Source organism: Lethenteron reissneri, chromosome 46, assembly GCF_015708825.2.
Source record: "Lethenteron reissneri isolate LAM-NWPU_2019-01 chromosome 46, ASM1570882v1, whole genome shotgun sequence".
In the NCBI taxonomy this organism is placed as follows: Eukaryota; Metazoa; Chordata; class Hyperoartia; order Petromyzontiformes; family Petromyzontidae; genus Lethenteron; species Lethenteron reissneri.
In genome coordinates, this window is record NC_083824.1 from 3,640,410 (window position 1) to 3,666,660 (window position 26,251).

Here is a 26,251-nt window from a genome sequence, read left to right on the forward strand (position 1 = left end):
TGAAACAACAATCACTGCGGCTGAGTCCGAAGGAGAGAGAGGCTGACATTTCAGTAGGAGGCAGGGCTTAGAGTCGTCACCTTTTCCCACACACACCAAACCCCAAATACGTTGTTTTTGATAATTGGTTTTCTACCCTTCTATCTGGCAACAAAACTGACACCTTTTTACAAGGAGTCATGTTTGCATAGACCGCAATACCTGCAGTCATAATACAAACAAAAGAACATAACTCTGATGGTGCATTGTCTTTGAGTTGTGCGCCTTTTGGCGTCATCTGGTCCAACCCATGTGAGACTAGGCTCTAAGGAAAGCTGTCTCGGGTGTGGACCAATCAACTTAAAAAAAAAACAATCATCATATTTTTACTGGCAAATGAGGTTCCCATAGTGTAGATACGTTGTTTTTGTCAGCCTATGTCTATCAATGACTGCAGTTTACTGGAATAAAATTCAACAATAACAATACCGGTCCCATACCTCGGTACCAATCCGTTCCCTGCTACCACCCGAACACAACGCCAATTCCTAGTCCGGCTCAACCCGAGCTGGACCGGTACTTGTTGAGGTGGTTTACACCCGGCCGGGTACAGGTAGTCGTATCCTACCCGTACCCTACCCGAAATGAGTGACAAACGGTTACTCACCAGTGACTCACGGCCTACCCGTATCCGTACCCGGCCGCACCAGGGTCGCAAACGGCTACCCGGCCGGGTACGGGTAGCCGGGTATCGGGTAGGGTACGGGTATCGGGTAGGGTACGGGTATCGGGTACCCGGTTGCGACCTCTGGGGCAGGATGTCACGGCTCTGAACTCTAGCAATAGTGGAAGGCAGAGAGAGGGGTGGTCGCTCACAACAATGAGCAGAAGTGACGGGCGGATAAAACACAGCGAATGGTGTATCTATCGCGTGTTCCTGTTCGCAGCAGCAAGAAGCCCTCAAGGTGCACCTAGCCTGGCACAAGCGCCGCGCTGACTCTGTGGCGAATGGCGGTTTATGTATAATACAGTCAAGTATGGGGCCGTCCATAAATGACGTCACACACCTAGGGGGGTTGGGGGGGGTCAGACATTTGTGACGATATGTGACGAGGGGGGGGGGGGTTTGAAAAAAGTGACGTCACATCAAAATGCGCAACTTTAAATAAATATAGACAACACGTTCTACTTAATTAAATATACTTTTTAATAAATGTTTTCTCCTACAACATCAAAGTGCAGCGCCACATTAAATACGCACTACAATGACAATAGCTTAAAGCGATTTGAAGCATGTTTTATTTTCAAAATGGAAATATGGTTTGTAGGTTGGGGCAGAGCTTTGTGACGTCATATTTGAGGGGGGGGTGACTTTTTGTGACGCCGTGTGACGAGGGGGGGGGGGTCAAAAATCGCGTGACGTCATTTATGGACGGCCCCTATGCACAGTACATGGTGTGTAGTGCTGATATACCGTCGTGTATACGATACTATTGTGTACAACAACCGCTGTCCATCACTAAGTGGCGGTAACGTCACCACGTCGCTTGTGCCAGGCTAGGTGCACTTTGAGGCCACGTGAAGTGTCAAATTCTCACTGGAAGGTCACGGGATAAACCCCCAGGTGTTGTGGGTTGCCTGACTGGCAGATGCACCAACAGGACTCCCCATGCGAGCTACATCAGCAGGCCAACGCAGTTATTGTGCACGTGTACACAGTGGTAGTGTTTACAATACAGATAGTCCCCGAGTTACGACGCTCCGACTTACGATATTTCGATCTTACGATAGCGATACAACAAAATTGTTAAATAGTTTAAATTTCGCGCGGCAGACAAACACAGAAGCGTACGAGGTTCGATACTATACATACGTTCAATGCATGTTCAAGTTTTTTATAGTAGATATGATTGTTTCCTGAAAAAACGTTCTATTAAATTGCAGTTCATATAGGTAGACTAAGAATTTACCTTGTTTTATTTACTTTAAATTTTACTGTGCAATACAGTATTCTAATTAATAAATACATACGGTATATAGTTTATACAGTACGGTACTGTAAATTACTCTGTTTTGCTAAATTATCACCATTCTTTAAGACTCCTGGGTAGGCTAGGCCATCTTCGACTTACGACATTTTCGACTTACGATGGGGTCGTCGTAACGCATCTCCATCGTAAATAGAGGACTACCTGTATTTACTGCAATGTATAGACAATAGTGTACAGAAGTACATTGATACCATACAGTTTTGCATATATTGTAGTGTATACCGTATTGTAGCATGCACGATATATTGCTGTGTACAGTGTGTTTATACCACACTAGTCTATGCACTTTGTACTCTTATGCAGTACACGTGAACTGTGATGTGGCGTGTGTACTGTAGTGTAGACTCCAGTGTACACAGTCTACATGTAAGTTATAGTGTAATGCAGTGTACACTATATACTCTAGTGTACACAGTATATATAGGCTATAATGGACTGTAGTGTACACAGTACTGTATATATACTCTAGTGTACACAGTACAGTATATATAGACTGTAGTGTACACTGTGTGTACTGTAGTGTACACAGTACAGTATACATAGACTGTAATATACACTGTGTGTACTGTAGTGTACACAGTACAGTATACAGACTATAGTGTACACTGTATATACTCTAGTGTCCACAGTACAGTATATATACTGTAGTGTACACTGTGTATATATACTCTAGTGTACACAGTACAGTATACAGATTGTAGTATACACTGTGTATATATTTTAGTGTACACAGTACAGTATACATAGACTGTACTGTGTACACTGTGTGTGTACTCTAGTGTACACAGTACAGTATATAGACTGTGGTGTACAGTGTATGCACTGTACTGTGTACACAGTACAGTATATAGACTGTAGTGTACACAGTACAGTATACATATACTGTAGTGTATACAGTACAGTATACATAGACTGTAGTGTACACAGTACAGTATATATAGACTGTAGTGTACACTGTACAGTATATAGACTGTAGTGTACACGGTACAGTCTATATATATACTGTAGTGTACACACTACAGTATATATATATACTGTAGTGTGTACACAGTACAGTATATATATATACTGTAGTGTACACACTACAGTATATATATATACTGTAGTGTGTACACAGTACAGTATATATATAGACTGTAGTGTACACAGTACAGTATATATAGACTGTAGTGTACACAGTACAGTATATATAGACTGTAGTGTACACAGTACAGTATACCTATAAGCTGCAGTGTGGCGGTGTTCACAGCAGCAGCGAGTGAATCGGCGTGCGCGCGCGCGCCCGGCACTTCCGCGATTACCCCCCCCGCCCCGCCCCCCCACTCCCCCCGCCCCGCCCCCCAACCCCCCCGCCCCCACCCCCCAACCCCCCCGCCCCGCCCCCCCCTGCCCCCACCACCCCCACCCCCACCGCCCCGCCCCCCCCCGCCCCCACCCCCCAACCCCCCCGCCCCGCCCCCCCCTGCCCCCACCACCCCAACCCCCCCGCCCCGCCCCCCCCCGCCCCCACCCCCCAACCCCCCCGCCCCGCCCCCCCCTGCCCCCACCACCCCCACCCCCACCGCCCCCGCGTCTCGCCGTGCTCGCATTGTGCACGAGTCTCCGCGTCCACCGCCCTCCTCCTTCTCTTCGTCTCCGTCGTGTGCGCAGCCCGAGCGAGGAGGCACGGCCGCCCCCTCTTCTTGACAGCCACAACGAGGAGGCGGGGGAAACGCACGAACACCGTGCCGGACCACAGGTAGAGAGACTAACACGGAGACGAGAGATCAACAACAACAACAGCAGCAACAACAACAACAGCAGAAGCGGAATCACCATGTCCCGCCTGGGCTCGGCTCTCCGTGCCGCCTCCTTCATCCTCGTGTGTGTGGCCGTGCTCACGCCCGTCGTGCACGGTGAGAGAGTACACGGACAGACGAAGCAGACACGGGCAAGGGGACAAAGGGGACATGGACACTGTGACAATGACAAACATCCACCCCCCCCCCCCCCACCCCTGGGTATGGCCTTAACAGACTTTTGAGACAAGTGTTGTTAGCGAGCACCTATGAAGGCCGGCACGGCACAGGAAGACAGAGACACACACATGTTCACTGGGACAAATTGACAGGAGGATGCAGACACATGGACACGAGCACATGGACATGATGACACAGACATATGGACACGTTGACACGGAGACATCGTCATCATCATGGGACACTTGGGGACACATTGGCACTTAGACATGAACACGAGGATGCGAGGACATGCTGCTGCCTCTGGTCCGTGCTGGCAGCACAACACAGGGACCATGTGCATACATGGGGACACGGGGATACGGGGACATACATGGGGACATGTGGATATACATGGACAAACGTGGATATACATGGACGAACGTGGATATGGGGACACGGGGATATAGCTCAAACATACATGGACATTGGTACACATGGAACACATGGACACGCATGTTTACACATAAAGGGACATCTGAACACACAGGCGTATTTCTATATTGTATAGGGTTTTAATGAATACACTATATGGACACGGAGGTAACATCCATGGACAGGTATACGGGCTAAAGTAGAAGGACACGGGTACAGAGGGACAGGGGGACACAGATACATGGAAACAGGGACAAGCGACACGTTACGGGAACACATAAACACAAATGTCAAGAGTAGGTGCATAGAAATCACACGGGCATGGCCACATGGACACGAGTACTTGGACAACGACGTGGACAGAATGAAACTGAATATCCTATCTGTGCATCCTATGGTATAGGTCACATTTTGCCTAAAATTCCAGACAAATCTTTTCATGATCGCTTAAGCGTCGTCAGTGTACCTGTTACAGCGTGTGCGCTCGTGTTCCGTGACTTTATCTATCCCATTAGACACTGTCTACTGTTTGTGTATAGTACTGTTGTGTATGTGTCACCAATGTTGACAGGCTTGTTTGTGTGGAGGTCAGTATCAGGATTGTGGGATGATACCATTGTTATTGATGGCCAATCGTCAATAGTGATTGAGTGATAGCCAAGGAATGGAACCTTTCTCAAGAACACGTCCACCAAAGAGATGGAATGGTGAAATTGGCTCGTGTGCTGGTACTAGGTGAATTATTATATCGCAGTATCGTGAGAGATGGGGATGGCTTGGGGAGTTTTTCCTGCCAGCATTGGATTTACTATGGCTAATGATGATAATGAGCATTATTCAAGCAAGTCTTCCCGAGTCTCGATCAGAGCTGGAATCAATTTTAAAGTGTGTAATTCGTAATAAATTGCAGTCACAATGTTATTGCAATCTCAGCAAACAATGCTACTTTAATTGTAATTGCAGTACAACTTAGCCCATGGCATGCTGATCCGACAATCGCCGTAACATTACCGATGATCGGTTTGATTAATCGACCAATCGGATAACATGACAATAGCTGGAAGAACATAAGTATCACCTTTATTCCCACGTGTGCTGCCGGATGGGAGGTGATGGGCCGGGCTTGGTGACTCCATCAATACCATTTGTCGCCGTCAATCCACTACAATATTCAGTCTAAGAATTGATTGAGTGCACTATTCGTCTAATATATACTCAAAATCCATGGCCTGCCTGAAAATTATACTGGTGTGCAGTCAGCTTTTGGAATCCCCTTCCCATTTTAAACCACCTTCCCACATCCTGGACCAACCACTGTCCAGTATTTATAGGGTTGCATTCATGGCGTGTAGAAATGGGCTACATAAACCTGTCGAACTGAGTTTGATTGCCCACCATGGCTAACATAGTGGCGACTAATAACTGAACCGGTCATGGGCCTCCCCTCCCTCCACTGACCAGCTTTAACCAGCACGGGGGAAGCATGGTCAAATAACCCCCACGACTGATGGGTAAGTCTTTATCCGGCAGTGGATTAACCAAGGACCCTACATGATTATTTTTACTATACTTTATTTATATTATGTTTATAAACATTGATTTGTTTTTCGCGATGCTTTTTGTGAATATGTTGTGTCATCCTCTGCACTGACATTTTGTGCAATATATGTAGAATATTTTTATCCCAGGTTTTCTTTCCAAAAGAGGCTTTTCTCACCGGGCTCTCGCCTGGCTATCAGGTCCATGTGTTTACAGTAATTTGAATAGCAAGGTTATGTGTGAAGAGTTCATCATAGCCACTGGCACATTGATCTCTGCTCCTCTACCTTGGCCATCGGTGCTGTCAAATATTCCTCCACCTGCAACCCGCAGGCTCATCCAATGTCTGCAGGAATACAACCCTGCTAGAGGCAGCGCACATCTACCCATACACCAAGACCTCGTAAACATACCGCAAGCTAAACATCTGTCTCACAAGCCATTCTAGCAAACGGCTGGGGGGCTCATCAGCTCAGGAGTTGACACTAAACATTGGAGATAAGTCTAGACTAAAAGCAATGTCCCGAACAAATATCTAAGATTGGATCCCACTACTGAACCTCCTGTTGCCAACCTTCCTCCAAAACAATGGAGCATTTGACTCAATCGCATTCTCACAACCCAGTTAGGCTCACCACCTTCACAAGTGGAATCAAGGGATGCCCAAAATGGGACTGCAGCGACTCTGACCAAACATTAGGGCACATTGTGAGTCACTGTCACCTTCACGAATTCAGCAGACAGAGCATCAATTAATTCAGCCTCACCTGCACCCATTTTGTGGTTTTAAAACCTGTATATGGATCTTTTATTGCTATTCACAATTTTTTAAGCAAGAAGATTAAAGCCATTTCCATCAATAAACCGCACACCTCGGCCACCACTTCTTGAACTTTTAATCCAACTGCTGCTGCTACTGCAGTCGTTGCCACTCCTCCAAGTTCAGTTTGGCCTTAATTAGGGATCATGAGTGGCACGTGTGCACATGAACAGACCTTGGTCAATCCACTGCTCAACAAGCACCTGTATCTGCTTTGAGTGTTAAACTTCATTCATGGTCTGAGACTGTAAAAGCGGACCTTGGATTGTGACTAGCCACGGCATCTGACAGATGGAAGGAGGTGGTGCTGAGGCCTGGTAGCATCAACAGCACTGTACACGATTGTCCTAACACTAGCCTTTTGCCCGTTCAACGACGTGTGTATTTCAGTAAATCTGAAACTTGCAAGCAAAAAGCAGACCGCGACGTGATATTCATTGCATCAATTTTTGTGCAGTTTGTAAAGGCGTGGTGACACAGACTTATCTCATTTAAAGGTTATAATCTCTTGTTCATCATGACGTCCTTTTTACTTGTATGTCTCAATAGCGTTACGGAGATCACGTGATGACGTGAGGGTTCTGCCTTTATAGTGAGGGTTGTAAGTTGACGCTGAAGGGGGGAGGAGTCGCCTCACCCCCCCCCCCCATGTGGAGTGACGTCACCCGCTAATTAATATTAATGGGAGGGGTGTCCATTTGGAAGACGTCACCTCTTCATTATTATTAATGTGGGGGGCTGTTCTATGTGGAGTGACGTCACCTGCTCATGATTATTAATGAGGGGGGGGGGTCCATGTGGAGGACGTCACCTTTTCATGAGTATTAATGAAGGAGGCTGGCCGACGTGGAGTGACGTCACGCGCGGGACACACAGACATGCTTGGCTCACTATCGTAGAAAATTGACCCCAAGGGCATCCGCAGCCAACTCGATAAGCTGCCTCTAAATCGGAGGTCAATGTGGAGGTCACACCTGTTTATTATGAGGGCATAGGCTAAAAAGATCGCCTTTAGAACAACGGTTCTGATTGGTTGTGGCATTTGTGAAACGTTGCAGCATCTGCCAGCAGGGTGGCCCAATTGTGGCTTTGCGGTTGGAGGCAGGTGACACCGTCAAACACAATTTTCCTCTCTTCACCCCCATGAGTGAGTCTTGAATGGGCAAACCAAAGCCATGACTGCAGAAAGTGATGCTGGCACTGCACTTGAGCATTTGTTTTTGGTGGTGCCTTTTTATAATTTGTTTAGAAATTATAGAAATGATTTTTATATCTGAATCTCACCAGCACGGGCGACCAGTGCTCCATGACTTTGAACCCTGTAGATTTAAACAATGAAAATGCAGCTGACAGGAAAAGCAATGAGCTCGGAGGGACAGGAATACAGTGCGGGCCTCAGGTTTATTGTGTTTCGCGTGAAGCGTTTTTGGTTCCTTTATTTTTTAGCCCATTTTGCTTTTGTTTGAATTGACTGCGGGGCAGCGGTGTCCATTACTGCGCGAGAACCAGCCAAGCAATACACGGGGAAGTTTGGTAGCAGAGAGCAATGGGATTTGTTTGTCGATGTTTGTAAGTGTAGGTGTGTCACTTAATAGCTTGGGCTTTGTTGTGTGTGTATGTGGGTTTTTTATTCTTTACGCTCTGCTGCATGCTTATTCGCCCATTTTTTTATTACACGCTTTTATTTAACTCACTTTATCTGTTGTTGTCGTTGTTGTCGTATCCTCAAATCTTGTAACTCAATTTTAACCCGCTTCCCAATGTGGTATCGACTGCAAACTTCGTATACTTATGGCTTACTGATGACAATACCATATTCTATCATAAAAAAATTTAAACAATCTTTTTACACGCTTTCTATGAACTCACTCTGTCTTGTTGGCATATCCTGAAATCTTGTAACTCAATTTTAACCCACTTCCCAATATGGTATCGACTGCAAACTTGGTATACTTATGTCATACTGATGACAATACTATATTCTATCATTAAAAAATATATATTTGTAACAATCTTTTTTATATGTTATGTTTCGCCTTGGGTCTAATTGTCCACGCTCAACTAACGTTGGCTGTAAATCACCACGGCCTCTTACGTTATGGCAAGCCTCGGGGCCACTTCCTGGAGTCGTGGAGTTCTGCCATGACTCGTATGGTACATTTCATTAATGCCTATTTTAAAAAAAAGTATTTTTAAATATTACTTATTTATCAGTTATCTACAGAAACAGACTTCCGACACCATAACGGGGGGGGGGGGGGGCAACTTATCTGGGAAAGCTGCAGCTTGGTGTTTTTGTGCGAGCAGGATTGGACAAATAGGAAAGTGAAACCGACACCGCTAGGACTAACTGAAGAGTGCTCACGGAACGAAACAATGAAGACCTCCTTCCTATAAACGTCTCACCCTCACACAAAAAAACCGAGTTTATTCTTTACACAACCCATCTGCTGAGCAGCCTTCTGGGAACTGGGAGTGAATCTTATCAGCACCATCCTTTCAACACAAGCAAACGCTGGACTGGATTTGACATTCAATGTCTCTTCATCAGCAGTCAGGCTTTCTTGATCCAATTCTGCTGAACTGCCAGATGTTTATAGGCAAGGATCCTTTTTGTAAGAAATGGGTCCTGAGTCGATGTAAAACTAAATAATACAAAACACAAAGTAACCATTGTGTTGTTGCGAAGGATGTTAAGTACAAAAAATAATATTTCTGTGTCCACATGATAATTTAAAGATTTTTTTTTTATTCCATTAAGTAGCATGGCCTTCAGGGAGTACATCTTATCAGCAATAATGATTCAACACAAGTAGTCCTCGAGGCCAACAGGTTAAATTACAACTACGTAGGTTTTTGTTGTTGCACTGTCTGATGAAGAAACTCCCAGGACATGGAAGTGAAACACTGGGTCGTCATCATCATGCTCAACAATGCGCTGTACAACCCAAAAACACGTCGGTGAGCTACAGTATGACATAAGTATACCAAGTTTGCAGTCGATGCCACATTGGGAAGTGGGTTAAAATTGAGTTACAAGATTTGAGGATACGACAACAACAACAGAGTGAGTTAAATAAAAGCGTGTAAAAAGGACACCATTTCTGACATTCCTCCATTCTCTGCCACTAATCTAGTGTAGTTGAACTCGGTGTTGCACATCTGAGAATTCATACGTGACCAAGCCCCGCGTAAATTGAATCATATTTATTGATAGGAAACAGTAAACGGGCAGCGACATTCTATGCGTGGGAAGCCTGAATCTCCGTTTAAATTGAATAAATATCCAATGTCAAGTTTGTTATAAAAAGTCACATTTACAACGGCACATGTCCGACATGCTGGGGGCTGAGGTGTCGGTGGATGTGCAAGGAGGTTGGTTTGTGTGAGCGTCTTTAAAAATTGCCAGTTACACCGTCATGCACAATTAGGTCCCAGGACAAAAAAAAGCGGAAAATGCCTTTAGCACGGGAAATGCTTTATTGTGCTTTCGAAGCAAGCAAGTGTACGCTATATAAGTACACATTGCTGTGCGTGAAAGATTGGATTTGTGAACATCTATAGAAACTAACGGTAACACAAAGTGCAATTACTGCTCAACGAGGGGGTGGTTAATTGGTCTACTGGCGGACGAGATGTAACAGGCTCTTGATTGGACTGTGTTAGGCCCTCATCCTATTGCCAGGCTGCTTTAGACTGACTTCCCTCATATTGTTCATCGTCGTGGGGGATCCTCTTGTCCTTAGACATCGTGGGAAGGTGGTTAGCGGTGTGGTGAAACTGAGGGAAATTGTGCCGATTGTTGCACTTGAGGATTTTTGCTTTAACTGCTTGATGTTGCACAGGCTACCCAACGGATAGGTGTATGTTTCCCGTTGTTTGGGTGAGAAAATGAGAATAACTGGCAGTGGTTAGTTTACCGAAATTCTTTCTGTTACACAACATATTTTATATGCCAGGATGTCAAAATATATTCTTTGGTTTTTTCGGTGAAGTTACGTAGGTAAAAAAATATAAAATAAAATAAAATGAAAACAAATAAATTAAATCACGACGTTTTGGAAGCAACCCAAGCAACCGTCATCAGGTGTTGACTGCTCCAGAAAATTTTATTTTCTATTTTTTTTTATCTACGTGACTTTACCGACAAAACCAAAGAGTATGGGTCCTTGCAGTCACGAAAACTTCAAATATACGTCAAAATATAATTTTAAAAAGTCAGCGATTTCCCATTCAAATGTGCATTGAGGCATTGCTAATCTGATATTAGCAGCCCTGGGCCAACAGTGGAAATTCCATATTCCTTTGACAGGAGCAAGTCTATGCATATGATAATCACTATTGACTTCCCCCACAATGTGATACTCAATTTATTGACCAAGGAGAAGTGATGGGCTCAGTCGATCCCCAATCAAGATTTGAACTCGCAGTCATCTGATTGCGAGCCGCCCGCTCTAATGCTGAGCCAGCTGGCCCGGGAAAAGAACTGATGTATCTTTTTAATTTCTTTGCTTATGACATTTCAACCGCGTGATCCAGCAAGGTTTGATAAGTCGTTTGCAGTTTATTGCCATAGCAGCATGTGGTCTCAAACACCACTGCCAAGAGAATATATAATCACACATAAGCACAGGTTTTAAGTAACATTGGAGTAAAAGCAATAGCCTGTTAACATCAATCACTCGGAATTATTTAAATGTAATTGATTACTTTTTAGGACCTATCACTTGGCATGGAAAGCGGAAGCAGGGATTAAGACAGCTTAAGCACAGTATCAATTAGAGGGTTTCCACAGACAAGCGGATGCCAGTGTGGTGTAATAGTTAGCACCCTGAACTTGAAATCCAGAGATAGCTGATTAGACCTCCTGGCCAGAGATAGCTGATGAGACCTCCTGGCGCTGTTCGAGTGTGACTCACACGTTTCGTGCCATAACACCGCGTGTTGTCAGCAAGTCTTACGTTCCGTAGATGCCACTTTGAGAGGTGTGTTCGTAGGATTGGTCATGAGCCAGAGATTAATTGTTAGCCGTGTCACGAGGATTAGTAAATGTGAACGGTGCTAATCCTGCTGCGTAATTGAAGCATTCAGAGTACCATTCATTCCACGCCTTGAAATTATTTCATTTGTGTACGCAAGTTCGAGACATTATTCTGACTGATTGTTAATCGCATCGATTTCTTTGGGGGTCTAGCGTTGTGTAGATACGATGCCAAATTCGAACTATAACTGTCCAACACCTGGCAGAACCAATCAAATAAAGTAGTCACGTGGGTAAATATGCTAATCGAGTGGGTTCATTAGCAAAATCAGAATATTAAAAGCCAAACAAAATGGTGACATTTATAAAAATGTTGCTGCGTTGGGAAACCCTCCGTGTAAAGATCATCTTGACTGTTAAGAAAACTAAGTGGGCCTGGGCAGGACAAGTCACTTGAAGGGAGCCTCATGACACAGTGACAAATAGGTTGAGAGTGAACATGTCCACCACATTAACTGGTTTTTAGGACATTCACTGCAGGATATCCTGATAGAGTGAATGTCCAGCAGAGCGAATGTCCTCTCTATGCAATGAGCTTGTGAGCACGTGTTGGATGAATTGTTGCATCGTAGACCGTGAGAGATGGCTGTGTCGCAGATTGTTTGAAAATAAAAACTCTGACCGTGTTGTCGGTGGCCGTGCGCGCTCGCTCCAGGCTGGTACGGAAACCCGTTGGGTTCGTTCATCCGGCACTACGAAGGCCTCTCATACGACAGGGACGGGCTGCACCAGCGGCACCAGCGCGTGCGTCGTGCCACCTCCCACCCTGACACAGAGCTCCACCTCGACTTCGTCGCGCACGGACGGTACGTGACCCCCACCCCTCGCCACCCACCCCCCCACGACCTTCTTGATGCTCTCTCCGTGACCTCCAAGCGCATTATGTGGACTATCGTGCGTCATGCCGGTGCCTCCAAGTGCCTCTTGTAACCTCGGTGTGTTGTGTTGAAACCTCAGTATGTATCCTGCGATCTCCCTGTGGTCTGAGCACACCTTACCTTGCCCCTTCCGTGACCTCCATGTGCCTCTTTAGACCTTCCCATTATCTCCACGTGTTGTGTAGAAAACCTCTTGCATTTAGATGCTGTATACATTGGAGTAGATGTGTTGCGTATGTGTGACTTCCTCGTCCTCTGTTTAGACTTCTCCCCTGCGTCCCCGACTTTTGACAAGAATGACTGCAGTAGTTTTTATCACTGTGTGCCCACCACATGCTTAAAAATAGCGCCGGTTAATTTGAAATTCTAGTACTAAATATAATGAGGAAGTCCAATTTTGGCTCATTTTCACAAGTCCATTGGAGCGCAAGTATTCAGCTTATTTTTATAAAATATGTTTTTACCTTTTATTAATTGTAGTAACACATTAATTTAGTAAATCGTACGTTATTTTTGGCTGAATCTGCTTGTAATATTTTATTGTCAGGGCTTTGAAGGCAAGCGTTGCTGGACCACGCAGAGACTCTATATTAAAACAAAATTAGTGACTTGCTTACCTTTCCTATACTTTGCACTCCTATCGGTGTTTGTATTGTTTGTTTGTTGTAACTTTCTGACTCACCCCTACTGGACATGTGTGAAAAAGAGCTTCATAGCTCATCAGATTCCTCCTCCAGTCTAAACAAAGATTCTGATTCTAAAAGATTCTGAGATTTGTGACACTCCCAAACGCCATTGGGCTGGGAGATGGCCAAGAAATTGTAGTACAGAAAATGGATTTGTGAATCAAGCTGTGTGGATATTTTGAGTATACTCCACCTGCATACCCTGGGTATGGCCGGTTTCCTCGCACATGAAGCAAAACAATCCTTAACAAATAATGAGGCAAACATCCCTCTGCAGGACCCACGTGAGACAGTCTTGAGACCCCGGGGGACTTCCTGAATACATAAATTACGTAAATTGCATTATATGTACGGTATAAAATAGATACGCAGAAGATACGTCTCCCCACAATATATCTAACTTTTTTTTGCACGCAGCCATCAGCCCCATGGCCTCCTAGTAGTGCATAGTTTCATCGGCATTGGTTCAAAACAAGCAATCTGTGGACCAGTTTTTACACACGTCAGACCTTGCTTGTATCAATGCTGGTGAACTGCCAAATATTCTCGTTAAGGAGTATGGGCCCTTGTGTTACTGACAAGGAGGCGGTGATGAGAATACTGTGAGGTTAAGGTCTGTCTGATTGAACGGAGCGAACTCCTCAAACGCGGCGGGGCGGGTGCAGCGTCTGCAACTCGTCTTGACAGTAACGGTTGGAGCAGCTTACACAGCAGCTGTGCAGGTGCTGAAATGCATATTTAGGAACAGACGTTTCAAAACAAGGCTTGTGTGTTATTGTTGTGTAAGCGGTCGTTAAGGCTGTAATTCCAAAATGAAATTAAATTGATGGGCTCTGCTGTTCGCTCTCCCCAGAGTCACCAGGGCTAGGGCTGCGTCTGCCGTGGCTAAATTTATGTCACCGGTGCCGGTTTCATCGTGCCGACTGCAGATTAATAATTGCGGAAACGTTCATTGCTTTTTTCTTTGTAATATTCCACAAATATCCCGATTGTGCTATCAGTGTGACAAGACGAAGTATCCATTCAGATATCTCGCTAAACAGTGCATCTCTTCATGTGAGAGAATGGCCCACAGAAGCAGAGGTCACAGAGCTACCTCTCAGATCCTGTCAAGTGATGCCTGGTCCACATAGGAAATGGAAGCTCTTTCCTACCCGCTCTGCAGGGAGATTAAGGTTCATCACATGACAGTCAAATTAATATTTTTGTAATTCTCACAGCAAGAATGTATCTATATTAAGTGTAGAATCAAATGTTATGCGATGGATTTTTTTCTGCTGTCATTGCTGAACAGGCTAGGCTGTCAACTTGCTACGCTTAGGAACCAGTTTAATCATGTATGACTGCCTGGATTCAAACCCAGAATCTCTGTGGCATTGTGCTAATTTGACTTTTAAGTTTTTGAGATTTATATTCTTGGTTCTTTCGGTAAAGTCAAGTAGAAGGGAAATGATAAAATATTAGAAATATTAAACAAAAAATTATTGCTGTGGATTTCACACCTGATGATGATTGCTTGTGTTGCAGTGGAAACGTTGAATATTTTTATTATTTTATTATTTCCCTTCTACGTGACTTTACCGAAAGAACCAAGAATATGAATCCCTGCAGTCACGAAAGCTTTAAATCAATATTGTTGAGATTTATTCTGATGGCTTTCTCATTTCTAGTTTGGAGAGGGGGGGGGGGGGGCGGTTTCTGTTACGTTTTTAGTTCTCACGAAGGTTCGGAGAGTGCAACGCACAGTCAATCCTGCCTGATCGGCTCCTGAAATTTTAATGTGCGAGACACAACGCTGCAGTGTGTGACCTTCCATTCCAAAGCACCTTGTAATATAACTCTCTGTTCTCCTTGGGGAATAAGACGAAATAAATGTTTTACTGTGAACCTTTACACATAATTTGCAGGCTCATGTCGAGCTAATAGATTGTCCTGTCTGCATGGCAGCCGTGTAGTTGTGAGGTCACAGCGCTGCGCTGGCTGCGCTGAGAATCTGGGGTTTGGATCCAGGCTTCAGCTGCCTGTGATTAAACGCGATTTGATTGAGCGAATCGATGGTCTCAGCTCGGTCACCTATGATTGCGCAAAACAAAACAAAAAACATCGTATTAAATTTGGTTCTGCACTTTATTTGTCTAAATTCCTGCTCGGAGTTAATATCTTGGTTTGACTGATATGTGAAGAACATTACACTCATATGCAGAGTGAGTGGGAAATTTCTGCCCCCTACAGCATGGGCAAGAGGCGACCTAAATGGATATCAGAGGTAGCTTTGTAATATCCAAATCTATGGGAGCGAGATATCCATTCGTAACTCTTGAGAGGACCGAATGGTTACTTCGTCTCTTGACATGAAGCCAATAGCACAATCGGGACACATTTAAGGGGTAACGAAGGCAGAAAGTATGGAAACAATTGACAATGGAGTGGACCGGCATATACCACGTTTGGGTGGGTAGGTTTGTGGGTGGCTGAGTGGGTGGGTGGATGTGTCGGTGAGTGAGTGAGTGAGTGAATGGAAGGATGGATGCATGGGTGGATGGATCGGTGGATGGGTGAGTGAATGAAAGGATGGTTTGATGGGTGGGTGGATGGGTGGGTGGGTGTACCTCTGCACACACTATATCCATCAGATAGCATGGAGCAGATTAGTGTAGACACTTGTATACGAGTCTGCACGACTTGTAATCAATCCTTTGTTTAATTGGCAGCAGTATCGACACACGAAATACATCTTCTCTTCTTGTCCCATCCAGCCCTGTTATTGAGGCCACTGGGTACAAGAACTTCGGTTTGTGGTCCTCTACTGTTGACGATCTTATCCGTCTAACAAACAAGTCGTTTAATTCAACGGGGGGGGGGGGGGGGGGGCGAATACAATGCCCGTCTGCATTTAAGAATGTTGTGGGTAGAGAGACTGCTTGGGAGCTCCACTTCCCATGAGCGATAAACGTGGGGAGGCGAGCGAGCGAGCATCAGTGGCGATGGTGGCTGACGTGTGACACGTCCCCTGGTCCGTGGTAATGGGGGATGGATGCTTGATAGCTGCCTCAACTAAACTATTTTTATTTTACCAGGTCAAGCCCACTGAGCTATATAGCTCTTTTTCAGAAGCGACCTGGCCACAAATGATAGCTCAATAAAGTGACTTATTGGATATTTGGTTAGCTACCTACGGTGCGAAAGAAGTTAAACATGCATACATGTGTAGTGACTGACTTGTAGACGTAACTTCTGGGAGGCAATTTTTTTTATTAAACACCAAGCACACACCCTACACTGTTACACACTCCGTCTCTCGCTTAAACGCATCTCTACACTGGTTGCTAGCCTACATCGCAACGCTAGCCGTCTGACACTGACGGCGCTGAACTAAGACAGCCAACTACCGTCTAGCAGCGCAATTATCAAGTGATGACGAAGGCACAAGACGACAGCGGCGATGGCGACGATCTTCAAAAGCAGCGACGACGATGACGACGATGACGACGGGGATCACACTCCAAACGACGGCCCCGATCTCCCACTCGGGGTCCCCTTTTATCCTGTTCGCGTGGCCTCGCTGCGCCCCGGCCATGCCTCCCTTCTGGAACCTACTAGTGGACTCTCGACGTGTCCCTTCCGTAATCTTTACCCTAGATCCCTCTCGGGTCCATCACGTGGCCTGTTGTCAATCAGGGCTGCTTCAAGCTGCAGATCCCCTTCCCTGCCAGCAGCCAGCGCTATGCTACGTAGTGACTAATTCTATGTCACTACACATGCGTTCTAAATTTGGAGGGAAAAACTGGAGGTCCCGACTCGACAAAAAGCCAATTACAACCACAGAGTGTGTGTGGCTCGTTGTAATTTTGCACCTTGATTGAGAGACAAATTCCGCAAGGTTCTCTCGCTGTCGGGCATCCGTGAGTTTTCCCACGTCCTGCCCGCCCTCTGTGGCCCCGCTCAGGAGCGGAATGAAGATTTCGTTTCTGCGTTCCATCGCCTGTGTAGCTCTTGAGACATTTGGCGCTGAGATTGAGCAATCGCCATTAACCACAAGGCAGGAAGTTTCCCACTAACGTCTCGATTGAATTTTTTAATTTTTTTACCGGTGCACTGCATTGCTGGATTATTGTTTATTACGGTGCCGCTGCCAGTGAATCAGTCTGCCGAGCATGTTGTGGGTTGTCTCCATCACTCCACTCGTTTAATTCTTGATTTGAAGCTTTCGTGACTGCAATGATTCATACTCTTAGGTTTTTTCGGTTAAGTCACGAAGGTAAAAAATAAAAAATAATAGAAATAAAATACTAATTCAAAATCCAAGAGACAAGTTCTTAAATACAAGTTAAGGGGGAGGGGGGGGGGCTTATCTGAATGTGGTAGCCAGGGAATGGCACGGTGGGGGGGGGGGGGGGCTAAAAGAGAACAATGGTGCACATCGACTCAGGGTTGTGGCCGGTGTTGGCTGATAATTAACATAAAAGGAAGCAGTACTGTTAAACGCTGGGGATGTCAACACTCGGTAAAGTAGAATAGTACCTGTCAAATAAGATGGTACAAATATGTGTAGAGCTTGTCTCTTGGATTTTTCCTCACTTGATACAGTAAATTTAGCTGTGACGGTCCCACCTGATGACGGAGACTTGTGTTGCCTCCGAAACGTCGTGATTTATTATTTTATTTTTATGATTATTTCAATTTTTTTTTACCTACGTGACTTTATCGACAAAACCTAAAAGTATGAATCCACTCGTTCACCCAAGCAAATCTCGCTGAGTCTCAACATTCGGTTTCAGGAGGGTCCTACTCGGTTTTCGCCGTTGGCGGCGATGTTGCCTTTGTGTCATCCCAGTGGAGTCGTTGGCAGGTAAATGTGTTTAGCATTGAGATGTTTGGCCAAAACCAGGAAGGCCTCGCTCAGAGATGTTTTTCGGGAGGGTCCTCGAATGTTTCGTCCAATTCAGCAATTTGTGTTTTGGCTTCACGTGGGAGGAGGAAACTGAATTGCCCGGAAAAAATCCATGCTTACGTGGTGGTAACACTCAAAGCTCTCCACAGATAGATTCAAGAATCCATTACCTTATTTCCATGTGGTACAATGAAGCGGAGTACCCGTCACAGTTACGAGGGGGTAACACTCAAAGCTCCACACGCGTGAGTCCTTGTCGTGGTGTTCCCCTATAGGCAATCTCCCATCCAAGCTCGAACCAGTCTCAACGCTGCTTAACTTATGAGACATGAGACCTGATTGAGATCGGGCTCATTCAGGCCGATTCCGACGTAAGGCAAGGTGTGCCTGCTGGCTCCAAATAACAAACCAGGATGGAAGCCACCACCTCTCTTTAACCGGGTCGTGCTCCCGGCGTGTGTGTCAGTTGTTTTTACTTCTCGGGACGGTTGCTGTATAACAGGAAGTGTCACGCCCGGCTTTGTGCGCTGACGTGCGTGCGTGTGGGACGAACCACGAACGGTTTTTGTTTTTTTGTCCAGAGGAGGGAACCACCCCCACCGCAGCCAATGCTGGCGCTGAGCCGTGGAAAGCTGCCAAGCCCACCGCATAGCGTTTCTTCCTTGCTATCTTTCGCGCAACACTCACGCAGCAAGCGGGGTGTGGCCCTGAAACTATAACCAGCGCTAGAAAACCAGCAAGGCTGTGGATGTTTAGAATAGAGCTGGGAATATAGCTGGGAATTTTGTTTTCGGTGTTGTGCGTTTTGTGAAATAATTTTTTTTATCGGGTGCGTAACAGTATGTGGAAGCTACCTGACCTTTCACTCCATACGAAGCTATGGGTGTTCTCGGCCACAGTCATGCCCTCACTTTTGTATGCTTGTGCAACGTGGACTCCTTTGAAGGAACATTTGCGCCGGCTTTATACATTCTGGTTGGCTTTGCCTACGATCCATCCTTGGTTTAACCAGACTGATTCTGTGTGATAAGCTTACAGTGAGGCCCTCCGGAGGTGAGGTTGCATAGGCTGAGTCATGAAGCCCGCATACCCAGCCACTACATGCCTAAGCAGCTTCTGTTTTGCCCAATAGAGGGGGATACATGGGTGTGGCATGGGCTAGTGAACAGATAGATGGGCTGATGTGGTACAGGAGGATGTGGAGCTGATTTGACTTGCTGCTGACTGTACTTGATCAGCTTCAGTGGAGAAGGCTCGTGAAGGACGCTCCTACACAGTTGGAGGCAGGCACCCTCCGAACAACAACAGAGAGGGTGGAGGAGGGACACTCACAACAATGGGGCGAGTTCCAGGTGGATAAAATACAGCAAGTTGGCATAATAGGGGGCATAGTAGGGAGCACAGTGATCTCATTCAGTTAACCCATAATAACTGGGTCTGTCCCATGACCTGTTGGCGAGCTTTCCTAGCTTCACGTGGCTTCAAGGTGCACCTAGCCTGGCACAAGCATTGAGGTGACGTCACCGCCACTTAGTGGCGAATGGCAGTTGTTGCATGGGGAGTGGTTCGTAGTGTCCTTCGTAGTGTTCGTAGTGTCCTTCGTAGTGTTCGTAGTGTCCTACGAACCTGGAACCCGGAGTTCAATTCTGGGCCATGGCTAACATCAATACTTAGTGATCATTTCATCTGGTTGTAGGCTTCCCCAAGGTCAACTCGGCGTTAAATCAGTACCTGGTGGGATGTGTAAGCATCAGCATTGGGGAGACGAAAGGTGGCCAGGCGTGGTACTGCCCATGACCTCGTGCGCCGTGCTGGCATTAATCGGTGCTCGCTAACAGCACTTGCCCCAGCACCAGTCTGCATGGCTATAGAGTGATGTTCGTCTTTGTGGTGTTTGCGTGCCTGTCTAAATAGGGTGCTTGCGAACAGCACTTGCCTTGCACACACACAGTTTATATTAGCTACATGGGGGATCTTTGTGTTTGCACATGCGAGTCAAAACCCCCATCATGGCTGTGATGTAAGCGAGGGGTGTGTCTGGTGGGTGTTTTACCTTTGGACGCTTGTGCACACAAATCCGGGCGTGACACTTCCCGTTGCAGTGAAATTGGACACGAAAATATTTTTTTATTTTACCAGGTAAGGTCCACTGAGCTATGTAGCTCTTTCTCAAATGTCACCTGGCCACAAATGATAGCTCAACGAGGTGACCTATCACGTGGAAATGTATAGCAGCCAAATACTGTAAACGCATGTTGATTCTAAATGTGGAGGGGAAAACCAGAGGGCCCAGAGAGCCAGTGGCCAGGAGTTTTGTTTGTAGACAGGCAGGAGCAGCCACATGTTCTTGTATCTGGTGGCATTGGCCAGAGTACGCGCGGTCTCGTTTAGATATGAGAAGCTAAGCAAGGGTATAGAGCCTGGTTTTTAATGCTTGATTGTAAATGAAAAGTAAAACAGTGATGCAAGTCGGTGTCTCCTCGATCAATTGTGAGTGGTGGCTCCTCACCAATTGATTTTGCATCGCAAAGTTGTTTTTACCTTTCGATTTAAAGCTTTCGTGACTGCAGGGATTCATCTTTCAGAGTCTGAATGGACTCTGTCTTCTCGACAGACCTGTTCTTCACCTGAGGATGGCTGCTTGCGTTGTGGCCGAAACGTCGTGAGAATTATTTTATTATGTTTTATTTTTATTATTTTATTATTTCCATTCTACGCGACTTTACCGAAAGAACCAAGAAGTGGTTTTTACCTTCCTACATTTCTACAACTCTGATGGCATGATGATGACATTGGTGATAGAAAAGACAATGATGTTGACAATCATGACAGATTTTCTTTTGTTATCCTGTAAATGTACACTTTTTTAACCAGGAAAGCCGTACTGAGTCTGAAGAATATTTTTCAGGAGGATTCTGCAAATTTTTTGCCGTTGGTGGCGATGTTGCTGACCGTGTGTAATCTCAATTGAATTGTAGATTTTAGTTTTGTTGGGATTGAAGGAAACAAGAGAACCCAGGGGAAACTCATGCGGATGGTGATCATGATGAGGATGATGAATGGGCCCTGGCCAGGATATGAACTCAGGTCCTCACTCCTGAGAGCACAGGGTTCTATTGCCTGCTAAGCCACTATCCCCATCAACGCTACGCACTCTATATAGTGGCACACGTGCACTGTGTGTCATTGGAGAAATTCCGCGTAAGCATTTTTGATATGTAATTAAATGAAGGTAATTGGAGCTCAAATGCAGTGTTAAAGGTGGCACGTGACCATGCAAAGGTGATGTGGCCGACATGCAATTCAGCGAGCCCGACCTTCTCTCTGCAAGTGCCACGTTTGGGCCGAGCTTTTCGATGGAGCTCACGGGCGCTTGAGCGTACGCGGTAAAAATAGTGGCAAACAGTCATGGTGCCAGCTTGACGTAACGACTGCGCGAGTCTTCGCACCCCGGCTAATGGCCCCCGAGCTCGTTAGTCCCGTCAGCTGCGCGAGCGTCGCCCATCATCTCCGCTCCCCCTCGCCCGACGCCGCCACTGCCCGCCGCGTAGCTTACATTCTTCTTAATATTAATAATAACGTTCTTATAACGTTCTTATTATTACTATTATACGTTCTTATTATCCCTTATAATTTTATTACTATTTGTGTGTGCGCCATTTTCTTCTTGCACATTAAGTCCGTTTGCAATAATCGGTGGAGTCTGCAGTGTTTTGGTTTTATTTAAATTCATGTTTTGTTAAACATCCCTCAACTAACTTGTTTAAGGCATTAAGGCCGCCTCACAGTTGGACATGCGAATTCCTTGACTGAACCGAGAGCCAAAATCCCGGCCATTGGGGAGACAATTTATAGACCCTCCAACCAGCGCTGGTTTTTTAGGTCTTTGGGCTCTGCCTTGGGTTCGTAATAGGGGTGCTGAAGTTAGGGTCCAAAGGCATACAACTGTGAGGGGAGCTAATGATCCGATTCCAGGCCTTCCCTGCAAGTTTTGTTATTCTGTGGTCCCCTACGGACAGCATCAGTTTCGGTGCATCAGCAGCACAGGAAAGTATCAAGTCCTGACCCACGATCCTTGTTTTAGCCACCACAAAGCGATGATGATTATGATTACAGGGATAATGTTTTCATTGTTGGAGCATGTGCAATCAGGAGCTGTGTGTGTTACTGATATGATGTCCACTAGGCATATAATGATTAACTCCTCCACAGCCAATCGATTAATTGTCACGATTTGGAGTCCATTCAAGAATTTAGAATTTTTTTATCTCAGTATTAGCATCTCGTTTGCATTGTTTCTCTGTTTTTAACACAATTTTTGTCTTTGCTTTTGCAAAAACGGTTACATCAGCGCACCGTAGCATGCATATAATTTGCTAAAAAAAATCGTCATGTATAGATTCTCACACGCATGATTCTATGCACACATCGTGAGCGTAAGTTCCAGCCAACTCGATGAATCACTGCACACGCAGTGCCGTCACAGTTCGGGCCGCCCCCCGCTCATTCATTCTTACCCTGAGCCCTACCGAGCAAGGGAAAGTAAATACCCGTGCAAGCAATTACTACAACCCCATGTCTCTTAATGCCGGCCTTTGCCCTGCATCATCGATCAGTGAGAACCTTTGCTCTGTGTGAGAGTGAAAGGAGAGAGAGGTTAACAGGTAGAGGTAGCTGGTTTGTTCGGAATCCCCCTGGGTGCCGAGTTGGTAATCGCTGAAAAAAATGTAACCACTGAGTGCAGCTTTCAACCGCAAGTCTGAAGTGTAGTGAGCCGACGGTCTAAGCCCTGTCACAAGTAATTGCACGATTAAATAATCAGTGTACTTTTTTATTTTCCCATTTATTCCACTTTTTTAATCCAGGAAAGCCTCAATGAGTCTCAAGACTGATAATTGGTTTTTTACCCTTTTATCAACAAAACTGACACCTTGTTTACGAGGAGTCATGTTTGCATAGACCACAATACCTGTATTCATAATGCAAAAAAAAACATAATTCTGATGTCTGCACTGTCCTTTTGCATTATGACTGCAGGTATTGTGGTCTATGCAAACATGACTCCTCGTAAAAAAGGTGTCAGTTTTGTTGCCAATAAAAGGGTAAAAAGCCAATTATCATATTTTTTACTGGCAAATGAGGTACCAATGGTGTAAATGCTTACCCCGAGCTCTCATACTCTGATGGTGCATTGTCTTTGAGTTGTGTGCCTTTTGGCGTCATCTGGTCCAACCCATGTGAGACTAGGCTCTAAGGAAAGCTGTCTCGGGTGTGGACCAATCACCTTCAAGGACAGTGCAGACATTATCAGAGTTATTCATAATCAACGTTTTTGGGTTTAGATCGCGTTATTTATAAATGTGTCGTAACCCTCCACCACCCGACACGGCCAATCAGTAAAAATGTGTCACGTTGACAAAGACAAATAGTTCACTGCTTTAGCCCACCGGTGTGTTGAAGCCACAACATTTACAATTTGAGTACGACGTTTCGCTGGTAATTGCAACCAGCATCATCGGGCAATTCGCCAGAATGGTGAGGCTCTGCTGTCTCCCGTTCTTATATAGAGCAGCAGCAGGGTGACGTCATCATTAACTCATCAACTCATCAGGTGCAAAGATTCAAGGGGGGAGTGATTGTAATTATATACTAGATTAGTAATCAGGCTATTGTTACGATGCGAGTTGTAGATTAGTAATCATTTGGAATGTGTTTTATTGTGATTATGCTACATTAGTAATCAGTTAGTGGTTGTTTCCCTTATAAGGAATTGTAATGTATCTTATTTAATAATACGCTTCCAGGCCGCACTAAGCCTGTAGCTGTCTGAGCGATTAAAGTTATTTCTGTTTCTCTCAATTTCAATCGATTCTCTAATTAGTCTTTGCCAGTAGTAACTAGTTTTACACAACACTTCCACGTTGTCAAAATCAATTCAGTGTCCCTGTTGGCATGCATGTTCTGCTACTGCCGACAGTTGTGTTTGTGATAGTTTAATATTTCTCTGGTGTTCTTTTAGTCTTACACTAACGTTACGCCCTGTCTGTCCAATATAGCATCTGCCACATACACAATTAATCCGATATACACCTTCTGTTGATAATTTAGGTAATTCGTCTTTAGTGCACGTTACTAGTTGTTGAATTTTGTGTACTGTACCAAATCTTACTGTAATGTTTTGCTTTTGCAAAACACGGGCTAATTTATCAGTTACTCCTGAGATAAATGTATTTTTATTGTTTTAATAATCTGATCGCTTTCAGCAGTGTTGCTTTGCGATCGTGATTTGGCTTTTAGTGCTCTGTTAATTTGAGCATTATTGTAGCCATTCTGTCTTAGTGCTTCTTTAACATGTTTAATCTCTCTCACTAGACTTTCACCATCTGACACTGTTTTAGCCCGATGTATGAGCGTCTTGATAAGAGAGGATTTCTGAGCTGGGTGATGATGCGAATCTGCATTCAGATAGGCATCAGTGTGCGTTTGCTTTCTGTAAACGCTGTGTGTTATTGGGCACGGCCCAAACGGTAAAATATGTTATTGGGCACGGCCCAAACGGTAAAATAACACACAGCGTTTACAGAAAGCAAACGCACACTGATGCCTATCTGAATGCAGATTCGCATCATCACCCAGCTCAGAAATCCTCTCTTATCAAGACGCTCATACATCGGGCTAAAACAGTGTCAGATGGTGAAAGTCTAGTGAGAGAGATTAAACATGTTAAAGAAGCACTAAGACAGAATGGCTACAATAATGTTCAAATTAACGGAGCACTAAAAGCCAAATCATGATCGCAAAGCAACACTGCTGAAAGCGATCAGATTATTAAAACAATAAAAATACCATTTATCTCAGGAGTAACTGATAAATTAGCCCGTGTTTTGCAAAAGCAAAACATTACAGTAAGATTTGGTACAGTACACAAAATTCAACAACTAGTAACGTGCACTAAAGACGAATTACCTAAATTATCAACAGAAGGTGTATATCGGATTAATTGTGTATGTGGCAGATGCTATATTGGACAGACAGGGCGTAACGTTAGTGTAAGACTAAAAGAACACCAGAGAAATATTAAACTATCACAAACACAACTGTCGGCAGTAGCAGAACATGCATGCCAACAGGGACACTGAATTGATTTTGACAACGTGGAAGTGTTGTGTAAAACTAGTTACTACTGGCAAAGACTAATTAGAGAATCGATTGAAATTGAGAGAAACAGAAATAACTTTAATCGCTCAGACAGCTACAGGCTTAGTGCGGCCTGGAAGCGTATTATTAAATAAGATACATTACAATTCCTTATAAGGGAAACAACCACTAACTGATTACTAATGTAGCATAATCACAATAAAACACATTCCAAATGATTACTAATCTACAACTCGCATCGTAACAATAGCCTGATTACTAATCTAGTATATAATTACAATCACTCCCCCCTTGAATCTTTGCACCTGATGAGTTGATGAGTTAATGATGACGTCACCCTGCTGCTGCTCTATATAAGAACGGGAGACAGCAGAGCCTCACTATTCTGGCGAATTGCCCGATGATGCTGGTTGCAATTACCAGCGAAACGTCGTACTCAAATTGTAAATGTTGTGGCTTCAACACACCGGTGGGCTAAAGCAGTGAACTATTTGTCTTTGTCAACGTGACACATTTTTACTGATTGGCCGTGTCGGGTGGTGGAGGGTTACGACACATTTATAAATAACGCGATCTAAACCCAAAAACGTTGATTATGAATAACATTGGTCGCGAAAGCCTACGTGTTAAACTGATTATCAGAGTTATGTTTTTTTTTGCATTATGACTGTAGGTATTGTGATCTATGCAAATATGACTGCTCGTAAAAAAGGTGTCAGTTTTGTTGCCAGATAAAAGGGTAAAAAACCAATTATCATATTTTTTTACTGGCAAATGAGGTTCCAATGGTGAGTCTCAAGACTGTTTGTTAGGGTCCTGCCAAGTTTTTGCATTGA

General features: G+C 44.8%; 1 protein-coding gene across 1 annotated transcript in view; it reads left to right on the forward strand.

Annotated features, from left to right (window-relative positions):
- Positions 1-3,620: 3,620 nt before the first annotated feature.
- LOC133354180 (disintegrin and metalloproteinase domain-containing protein 10-like) overlaps positions 3,621-26,251 on the forward strand; it is a 56,170-nt gene continuing 33,539 nt past the window's right edge. The window contains exons 1-2 of the mRNA XM_061570819.1: positions 3,621-3,925; positions 12,458-12,608. Coding sequence (XP_061426803.1) covers positions 3,847-3,925; positions 12,458-12,608 — 230 coding nt within the window. The 5' untranslated portion in view covers positions 3,621-3,846. The remainder of the gene's footprint in view (positions 3,926-12,457; positions 12,609-26,251) is intronic.